At 38.4% G+C, this 10,973-nt stretch overlaps 2 protein-coding genes across 2 annotated transcripts; both read left to right on the plus strand.

Annotated features, from left to right (window-relative positions):
• Positions 1-1,993: 1,993 nt before the first annotated feature.
• On the plus strand, positions 1,994-2,176 carry LOC102551406 (keratin-associated protein 20-2-like). Its single transcript, XM_006248097.4, has one exon. The coding sequence runs from the start codon at positions 1,994-1,996 to the stop codon at positions 2,174-2,176; it is 183 nt and encodes a 60-aa protein (XP_006248159.1).
• Positions 2,177-8,854: 6,678 nt separating this feature from the next.
• Positions 8,855-9,010, plus strand: LOC102551497 (keratin-associated protein 20-2-like). Its single transcript, XM_006248098.4, has one exon. The coding sequence runs from the start codon at positions 8,855-8,857 to the stop codon at positions 9,008-9,010; it is 156 nt and encodes a 51-aa protein (XP_006248160.1).
• The last annotated feature ends 1,963 nt before the right edge of the window (positions 9,011-10,973 follow it).

Consider the following 10,973-nt stretch of genomic DNA (forward strand, 5'->3'; position numbering starts at 1 on the left):
AATAGGTGTGTGTATGTGCATGTGTTTCATATGTGTATGTGCATGGGCATATGTATGTATGTATGGGTCATGTTCTTTTCATGATCTACTTACTTTATCCTCATGATATTATCTATAACAGGGAACAGTTTGCTAGGTTGACAATAAGTAAGTCATAGTAATCCTCTGTATTCTACCATGTAGCACAGACATGTACAATGTAAACGCACACAATATTTTACTTGGGTTCCAGTGATTTTTTAAACTATGTCTGCCTGCTTCTACCACAAGTACTCTTATTCACTGACCCATTTCCAGCAGGGGTGTTGGACAAACTTGTAAAGTTTTATGTTCATCCTTTCTCTGCAAAGCTAACTTGACCAGAGTTGAACCAGAAGATTATTAATACTTACTTTAGTTCAACCACTCAACCACAATGCCTTTAACAGTGACACCTATAAGACCTTCACAAAGGTAATCACATAGCACATACAGTTTATGCATAGAAATGGTCTTATATTTACTGTTGATTTTTAAAAGCAAGATGCAATAAAACAAAGTGCTTAGGAATAAATTGAAATACATTAACACAAGATGGCAACTACCCACCAAGGAACAAATAACACAACCAGTAATCAGCATATTGTTCATGAGAATGATTCAAGCATCAACACTCAAGATATAATTCACTTAAAATTACAAAATAATCTGACCCAGGTCTTGCAATATTTCATTAATTACACATCATATCACTGAAGTTATATTCAGTCAATCACCCTTGGACAAATCAGCTCCTTTTCAACAGTTCTTTGTTCAAAATGAAAATACCCAAAAGTAAAGCAAGCCATCAGTTTGATCATAGACAACCCTTTAGTCTTGAGAAAGTACATGGTAAAAGTAACTTTTATTCACCTGATGTAAATGTTGTCTTACTACTGAATAGGCTCACCCTTTTTAGTTCTTTCTGAACACAGGCTGGCTGGTTCAACTCAGCTGTTCTGGATCAAACTCCTCTCCATGATCACTGGCTCAAACTGGTTTCTCTCTGGTTCTCGCTGAATTGCTCTGCTTGGCCTCAAACTAATTCTGGCAATTTCTTTTCATCTTCTGGCACCTTCTTATTCTCTGGCTTCAGCTGCTTCTAATGACCTGCACCGCACTACATGAACTCAACTCCATTGCACTGTACTCCCTGCACTGACTCCCAACTGACTACACAGAACTCAACTCCACTCAACTAAACTGACTGAATTGACTCCCAAATGAATGACTGCTCCCTTTGTAATGCTCTGCCATTTTCTATGGTCACAATAAATGCTTGGAAATTTGCTACTATACCCATAGTTTCCAGAAAGTTAAGGTATAATAATGGTGTCAGAAAATATCTAATACTTATAGCAAAGTTTTGATCACTTTGCTGTAACCCATCAACTTGATGTAACCAGAAATGTGTTTTAAATTTGTGCCATCTTATTACTTTGTTTTATTACTATGAAATTGTTCCCTTGTCGGAGTAGGATATTTAAGGAAACATCCGTCTGTGTACTTAAGCCATGCTCTTCCATGTTTACTCCAGAATAAACCATCATTTATTCATTTGAAACAACAAAATAAGGGGGAAATAAACAAGTTCATTTCATTGGAGTAAAACCACAGCATATATAAAAGTAAAGTAACTATGTAATGATTAATATCATCTGAGAGAACCATGAGCTGTACTCTATAAACTACATGAAAAATAACCTGGAGACATGAAAATTGTACCAGATCTTTTATTTGACCATGAGATCCTGAGAGAAGAGCACAAGAATCTCAGCTATGTAGCATTGTGTGCCCAGTAAATCACAACACTTGTGATGCTGTCTGCAGCACAGGGCAGAGACATGTGACACTATGATGCCTGTGGTTTCCCTGAACAACAGCCCAGGTGTATAAAAGGCTCTTGGCAGGTGGTGACACCCAAACTCAAGGAAACTACTGCCTGTCTTCCTCTGAACACTCAACTCCTGACACTATGTGCTACTACAGCAGCTACTATGGAGGCCTGGGCTATGGCTATGGTGGCCTAGGCTGTGGCTATGGCTCTGGCTATGGCTGTGGTTATGGCTGTGGCTATGGCTGTGGCTATGGTAGCTATGGTTATGGCTGCTGCCGTCCACTGTGCTGTAGAAGGTACTGGTCCTGTGGCTTCTACTGAGGAGATTCAGCAGCTGCTCAGTCCAACTTTGTTCACTTCAGATGTTCTTAAATATCTTCATAAATTCCTGCCTTAATTTAAAATCTCTGAGGAATAATAGGAGAAACATAACATGCCCAACACATTCTTCCTTCCTCTTTACTCTGATTACATGAATATTTGTAACAAAGCTCTTTATTCTCATCATAATGACTTGTAAAATGTGGTCTGCTTGTATTCTTTCCCATGCCTCCTGCACTTGCTTTAAATAAAGAAATTTGTTGAAAACATTTTTTTCTCATTTTTTTTAGTAAATGTGAGATGTATGTTTCTCTTTTTATTGGATATTTTCTTTACTTACATTTCAAATGTTACCCCCTTTCCCAATGTCCCTTAGGAAACCCCTATCTATCCTGTCTCCCCCTGTTTCTATGAGGGTGCTCTTCCACACACACACCCACTCCCTCCCACCTCTCTACTCTGGCATTCCCCTACACTGGGGCATCAAGCCTTCATAGGACCAATGGCTTCTCCATCCCATTGATGCCTGACAAGTCCATCCTCTGCTACATATGTGGCTGGAGCCATGGGTCCCTCCATGTGTACTTTTGGGTTGGTGTTTTAGTCCCTGGGAGCTCTGGGGATATCTGGTTGGGTGATATTGTTGTTCTTCCTATGGATTGCTAACCCCTTCAGCTCCTTCTGCCCTTTAACTCCTCCATTGGGGTTCCCAATGGAGATGTATGTTTCTGAATTTATATTGGATTGATTGTACATGTTAGATTTTTTGTGCACAAATGTAAAGATATTAAAGGAGGAAAAAAAGGGGACAAAAGTTCAGTTAAGGTACCTACATTCTCAAGAATGGGTAGCTATCTCCTGAAGTTTAGTTTAAATACCCAGGGCCATACCTCAAAGAAATTGATGGTCTATCTCCTAATAGGTATCAAATGGCAACAGACCCTTATCAAAAGGTAGGTGTGTGGTCCCATCTCCTGATATCGTGTTGGAATTTACCTGCCTTGTGCTTGCACAGGTCTTATGCATTTTGCCTAGTCTCTGTGAGTTCATAAGGCCAGCTCCCTGCTGTGTCTGGAAAACAGTTTTCTTGTAGTCATCTGCTGTTTCCTCAAGTAGAGTTGAGAATACCATACCCTTTTTTGGTGCATTTTGTCCAGTTTGAGATCTCTGTGATGATCACAATACACTCCAAATTGTTATGCCTCTGCTCAAAGTTGAAAGGCTCTCTAATCTAAAGATATAAAAAAATACCCTTAAAAGTTTTTCTTTAAAAAAAGTCCAGGGCTATTTACCAGAACACTAGTAGTAGGATCTCCCTTAGGGTCTCTTTGCAGGATCTTGTCCAAATAATGGTTGTTGGGGACCAGGACCGGACTGCCAGACTGGACAAGGCTAGAGCCCTTCCTTGAGCAGATTCCTGAGGAAGGCTTGACCTTTTCAAAGAAAGAACATGTCCCCGGAAGACTGTTGTCTCATTGTCTAAGAAGAATATATTGCGGTTTAATGATTCACCTTATGTGTCCTTTGGCACTTCCCAGTACTCCCCCACACACCCTAAGCTTCAGTTCCTGCTTCAATTCCTGCTTCAGAGCTTTAAATGCTGTACATTCCTCTCAATAAACAGACCTTGACAAGGACACTGCTTGGTCTCTCTCCTCTTTCTCGCCCGTTCTCCCGCAGGTATGTGTCCCCCTGTAGTACCATATTGGATTTGGGGCTGGCTGCTTTGTAACTGCATGGCCACAGTTAAGAAGTCATGGGATTGTTGGACAGAGGCCCCTTCCATGTATTTACAGCACAGGAAGAAAAGACCAAGTATAAACACCCAGTGTCTCCACTGCATGACCTCTGCTGAGCTCGGCTGATGCACGTGGAACCGACACACCTGGACCACACCTGGGTGGTGGTCAATTTACTTCTACCTTTTACTTCCTCAGCCTTTATCCTTGAGATTTAGGTGGGTCTTCTGGGATTTCTCCCTAATTAATTCAGGTCTCCTAGTCGGTCTTTTATTACCGAAGTCAAGCCTGGTAGTCACGAGCCAGGGTTTCCCACTGTGCTTCCCAGTTATTTTCTTCCTGGAGACTTGGGTATATAAGTGGTGAATAAAGCTACAGGAGTCTCTCACTCTTCTTCCTCACTCTTACTCTTCCTTCCGCTCTTCCACTCTTCCACTCTTCCACTCTTCCACTCTTCCACTCTTCCACTCTTCCACTCTTCCACTCTTCCACTCTCCCTCTCTCTCTCTCTCTCTCTCTCTCTCTCTCTCTCTCTCTCTCTCTCTCCCTCCCTCCCTCCCTCTCTCTCTTCCTCTCTTCCTCTCCTGGCTTGACATGATAACCTGTGTGTGTATGTGTGTTTCTTTCATCCCGTAGGCTTTCACCCGATTCTCCATACTGTGTCGGTGCTGGCGCCGACATCCCCCTCGACCCCCACGAATAACTGGGTCCCTGCTGGCGGGGGCAAATGGTACCATGTTGGGTTACATCAGTCTTATGAACTTATTAGATTCAATCACAAAGGGGTAGTTAACTCCCAAACTCCTCATGTTCCTATTATAGCTGTGCACATGTATTAACAGTCTAGTTATTTCTTTTACCTCACTGAATTCACAGGTAGTTAAAAATGAACATGTATTTTACCTTCTATTTATGTGCATACTACCATCCAGTACGATGATAGTTACACAATGAGGGTGAAGCTATGAGGTCAGGACAGGCTTGAGCTTTCCACATTCTCTGGCTCAACTAAGTCTTCATCAAGAGGGTGTTTTGGTCTGATTATGGAAGTAAACACTAGTATTGATCATAGCCTGTAATATTTATAGGTCTATGGGACCTTATTGGTCAAAAATTCCTAAAGAGGTAACCTACTCCTGGAATGTGACTTTTATTTCTTAACCTGTGGTGTCTTCTGTGGGTGTTATTGCCTAATACAGGGTATGTCTATTTTCATACAAATATTCAATATGTATAGGAATATGAATATATTTATATCAAATTCCACTGATCAGTACATCTATTTTTAATGTCAATACCATGGTGTTTGTCAATCTAGCTTCATAAAAATCAATATATTAGTAAAAGGCCATGTGCATGTGCACAGAATATGTATATGAGCACTTCTACAAGGGCAAGATTTCCATGCAACTTTCATGTAAGGTTGTTAGTGTTAATTATCCATCCTTTCCTTCATTCTCATTAAGCAACCTACTGAACTCTTCCTGCTCCATCATAACTTTAACCCCTTGACACCACTGTATTCTTTCTCAAGCCCACTCAGAGCCTGTTTCTCTTGGGCACATGCAAATGGCCCCTTACTAATAATGTTGACAACTACAACTCTACAGTAGTAAGCAACATGGTACTGACATTAAAAATGTGTGCACTGATCATACGGAATCTGATGAAATATATGAACTATCTGCCATAGGAATGTACCACAGAGAAATAACTCCGGACTTAAGAGCAACAGCATGCAAATGTGACCTCATGATACTAGAAATCTCTGCAGAGTAATACACACCCATCATTCAAGGAGGGAGGGGGTAAAGTACAGCAGGAAGCTTTAGCTTCTACACATCAAATAACAGCATTTAGAACTCAAAGATCTAAAATCAAGAAAACATATGACTCAGAATATTAAATAGTTTGTCACTGAAAAGGTTTCTCTCAAATAATGAAATATAAATGATAGAGGAACCTATTAAAATTCTTTCAGTATGATCGGTCATCAGAGAATTACATATCAAACTACCTTGAAATGTCTTCTTACTTCAGTCAGAATGGCTAAAATGGAAAACACAGTGGACTGGTAATATGTATTACAGTTGTTGGGTAGACAAAGTGGTATAGCCTTGTAGAAATTGGTTTGATTTGAAGCTTGCTCTGGGTAAATCCTGTCAATTAAGTTCTCAGCCTACCAAGTTGAGATAGCTCATCTGAGCATGGTGCAAAATGAGTGGAGGACTCCATTTACCAGAAGGGCTTCCCTTCTCTGAGCAGAGGCTCTTGTACACCACGAGGGAAGAAATGTAAGACACAGAAAAACAGCCTCCCCAGCATGCACACACCTGACAAGTATACCACAGGTTTCTGAATGGAAAAGAACAAAGCCAAGTACAACAAGAACAAATCTAAAAATATACATCTCTTAAATGATTGAGCTATGCCATACTTGGCCATATACTTATAACTGTTTATCCATAATCATTGCTGTTTGATTCAATATATTCAGGAAACAAAAAAGCCTTGATTTTCATTACAGATAAATGTATATTCAGAGCTCTACTGATAAAGATGAGGATACTTGCAGCTAACCAATGGATGGAGCACAGGGACGCCAGTGGAGGAGTTGGAGAAAAGACTGAAGGAGCTGAAGGGGTTTGTAATCCCATAAGAAGAACAATATCAACCAACCAGACCCCACCAGAGCACCCAGGGACTAAACCACCAACCAATAAGTACGCATGAAGGGACCCATGGTTCCAGCCACATATGTAGCAGAAGATGTCATTGCCCAGCATCAACAGGAGGAAAAGCCCTTGGTCCTATGAAGTCTTCTTTTCCCAATGTAGGGGGAATGCCAGAGTGTTAAGATAGGGGTGGGTAAGTGGGAGTGGTAGTATCCTCATAGAAGCAAGGGGAGAAAGGAGCAGATTTAGGGGAGGGAGAAAAGAGATAACATTTTAAGTGTAAATACATAAAATATCCAAGAAAAATAAAGTTAAAAGAAAAATGTTCCATTTACATAATTGAACATAGTTGACCTAAAAGACAAATGTCACAGATTTTGTTGATGTAAGCTTAGAATCTTCAAATATGTATTCCATTTAGAATACCCTATATACTGTTAAGAAGTTTCCTGGACTGACAAACACATTTAGTCTTTTCATAGCAAATTTCATGTATGTTTTTAGATATAGGTACCTTCCTTGCACCATCACACATACAATTGTTTTTTCTTATATAATGATCACAACTGAAGTGGAAGTATTTGCAGCCTCAATAGAATTTCACATTGAACACTGTAAAATTAAAAGAAAATCTTAGAAAACTGTTCAATAGCTGTTTACCATGATGTTATCTCAATCGTATAGATTATTCTCTGTGACAAATCTAGCTGACTAAATGCTTAACTATATGTATCTTTTGATACAAGATATATTTTGGTAAGTTTATGAAAAGTTAAGGATTTTAATCTTTCAAACATGCTTCTTCGCCCTTCAAAACAATAGGGAGGACGGGATAAGGGGACAAGAAACAGGGAAAGTGGATAACATTTGAAATGTAAATAAAAAATATCCTATAAACAAAACAGTGATCCCTCTGTCAGCTACAAATTGAGATGAAGTGCTTATGGCTTCTCTGGTTTCTCTTAAGGAGTCTATAGAGTTTCTTTTGTTTCTTTCTTTGTTTTTGCTTTTGTTTTTTTGTTTTTTTTTTATAGGACTTCATTGGTTATCTAATGTTTGTGATTGCTGTGTATGAATAGCCTGAAGAATATTCTGGCAATTGTCCATAACAATTCTCTGAGTAGATATGTGTATGTGAATGTATATATGTAAATATGTGTGTACGTTTCCATTTCTGTGTCATATATGTGTGTAGTGTAAGTACAGATATGTTTCAGTAGATGGTCGATGTGTGTAGGTTAAAAATCAAGATAATTTTTCATGGTCTTTGCTTTATCTACCAATTTGATGCCCATAAGGTTAGGTCTCTCATGGAACACGGAGTTAGACTGACAGTAAGTCATACTAATGCTCTATATCTTACTGTAGCTCTGAATAAAGGACTGTGAATACACCCAGATTTTTACATGGATTCTGGGGATTTTTAACTAATCCTCGTGCTTACACAGCAAGAAGTCATCCATCCAAATTAAATAAAATAAAAATTAAATTAAATTCCTAAAGTTATATCTATACTTTCTCTGAAGAGCTAATTTGACCATGATTTAAAAGGAAGTGTGTAAAGACTTAACTTTCATCACCCACCAAATCAGAATGCCCTTCATAGATTCACCTACAAATCTTCACATGAGCTCCTAAAGGAAAATGTATTACACATATCATTTATGCATATAAATGGTCTTAGGTTTCCTGTTGATTTTAAAAGCAAGATGTAATAAAACAAGTTATTAGGAATAAATCCAAACATAAGACAGCAACTACTCACAAAGTAACAAATAACATAACCATAATTACCTTACTGTTGATGAGAAAGACTCAAAATGCATAACCCTCAAGATAAGACTCATTTAAAATAACAAAAAGAAAGTTAAAAATAAAGACATTCTTTTGTAGGTTAATAAAATCAACATGTGTTAAAAGCAAACAAATATGTAATGATTTAAATCAAGGGAGAGAATCCAGTTTTGTATTATATAAACTACACAAAGAATGACCTCGAGACCTAAAAACTGTATCTGAACCATTATTTGACCTTGAGATCCCAAGGTAGAAGCACAGGTATCTCAGTTATGCAGCATTGTGTGCCCAGTAAATCGCAACACATGTGATGTTGTTTGCAGCACACGGCAGAGACACGTGACCCTATGATGCCTGTGGTTTCCCCAACAACAACCCAGCTGTATAAAAGGCCCTTGGCAGATGGAGACACCCAGACTCAAGGAACCTACTGACTGCCTTCCTCTGAACACTCCACTCCTGACACCATGTGCTACTACGGCAGCTACTATGGAGGCCTGGGCTATGGCTATGGTGGCCTAGGCTGTGGCTATGGCTGTGGCTATGGTGGCTATGGTAGCTATGGTTATGGCTGCTGTCGCCCACTGTGCTGTAGAAGGTACTGGTCCTGTGGCTTCTACTGAGAAGATTCAGCAGCTGCTCAGTCCAACTTTGTTCACTTCAGATGTTCTTAAATATCTTCATCAATTTAAAACCCCTGAGGAATAATACATGAAACACAACATGTCCACCCTGTTCTTCTCTAATTTGATTTCAGAAATATTTGCAGCAAAGTTCTTCATTCTCATGAGTGCCTTGTAAAATGCGGTCTGCTTGCATTCTTTCCCATATGTATGTGCTTTAAATAAAGAATTTTGTGGAAAATATTTTATTCTCATTGTTTTACTAAATGTGAGATGTATGTTTCTGAAATTGTGAATTCAATTGTAGATGTGTGATTTTTTGTGCACAAATATGAATGGATTAAAGAGGCAATGAATAGGAGCAAAATGAAAAAGAGAAGGAAATTTTCTCTTCAAATTTCCTTCAATTGGTAGGCAATTTTAATATATTCATATTTCTACTATTATGATATCACAATGAATTTGTGAGGGAAGTTATTTCTCTGACATCACATTCTTTTGTTTGCAACTTACATTTGGGGAACTAACACGTATAGGTTCTCTAAATATTTTTCAATCTAAAATTTCTTCAAAAACTTCTACAACGAGTGTCACCATACACAACCTCACCCTGTTCAGGCTTTCCTTTCCTTCACATGTTCTCTAACACCCACTTCTGCATAATATCCATTTTACTAATAACTGTATCAATATTGAGACTTTGACTTAAATTTTTTAAAATTCACCTTTAGTCATCTTTAGGTTCCCTCTAAAAATATTTTTATGAAGATTCTCTATTTTAACATTAATTTTCTTTGTATTGTTTATTTTTAATTATTTCAATGAACTTATGTTTTTGATGTCTATTTCTTTGTTAAAAATATAGTGTGTATATTGGAGAACCTATGAGATGGGTGCGTTTAGACTTTTTTCTTTTTGATGCTCGCTTTGAATTCATATTACATCACATATGAGAATAAGCATAGAGTCTTTTAATTTTGTATTCTTTTTCTTGTTAGTTCTTAGTCCAAGAAATTCCATAGGTTTTTTTTCCCCTTGTCTTCTCAGATTTGCCTACTGTATTCCAAACAAATTTCTGTCCTCTTTATTTGTCTTCAAATTCCTCAAGTCCAATTAATATACCTAGATACTCTAAGATGGATAACCATCGTAAACATCTAGTTACCCGGGTCCACACCCCTAAACAAACTGACTCTCCATCTCCTAGCAGCCATCAAATGGCAACAGTCACTTATCTAAAGTAGGAATGTGTTCCCATCTCCTGATACCATGATGGAATTTTCCTGCCTTGAGATTGCACAGTTCTAGTGAATATTTCCACTTCCACAGTCTCTGTGAGTTCATAAGAGCAGCCCCCCATTGCTTCTAGGAAACAGTTTCCTTGTAATCACCTGTTGTTTCCTCAAGTAAAGCTGAGAGTAACCAGTCTTTTTCTGTGCACTTTGTCTTGTTTGATTGTCTGCAACAATCACAATACACTCCAAAAAGGCATGCCTCTGCACAAAATTGAGAGGTTCTCTGATCTAAGAGCATAGCAGTATCCTTAAAAGTTTCTCTAAAACCTGGTCTATTTATAAGAATACTAGTAGTAGGACCACCCTGAAGGACTATTTACAGTTTCTTGTCCAAATAATGACTCCATGTTGGATTGCATCTGCCTTGTGGAATTAAACGCAATCAGAAAGAGGTAGATTACCCCTAAGCTACTCAGGTTCCTGTTACAGATCTGCACATTTATTAACACTTCAGTCATCTTTTTAGCTCAGAGAGTTCACAGGTTCTTAAAAATGATCATGTATTTTATCTTGCAATAGTGTGCATACTAACATTCAGCACAATGAAAGTTACACAATGGGGGTAAAGCTTTGAAGTCAGGGCAAGCTTGAGTTCTCCATGTTCCATGACTCAGCCGAGTTTTCATCAGTAATGTTTTGTGGTCATGTACTGAAATACACAATAGCAT

The sequence above is a fragment of the Rattus norvegicus genome, chromosome 11, assembly GCF_036323735.1.
Source record: "Rattus norvegicus strain BN/NHsdMcwi chromosome 11, GRCr8, whole genome shotgun sequence".
Lineage (NCBI taxonomy): Eukaryota > Metazoa > Chordata > Mammalia > Rodentia > Muridae > Rattus > Rattus norvegicus.

Bases quoted from the DNA above. Each gene is read 5' to 3' on its own strand.
- LOC102551406 (XM_006248097.4), top strand. From the start codon at position 1,994: ATGTGCTACTACAGCAGCTACTATGGAGGCCTGGGCTATGGCTATGGT.
- LOC102551497 (XM_006248098.4), top strand. From the start codon at position 8,855: ATGTGCTACTACGGCAGCTACTATGGAGGCCTGGGCTATGGCTATGGT.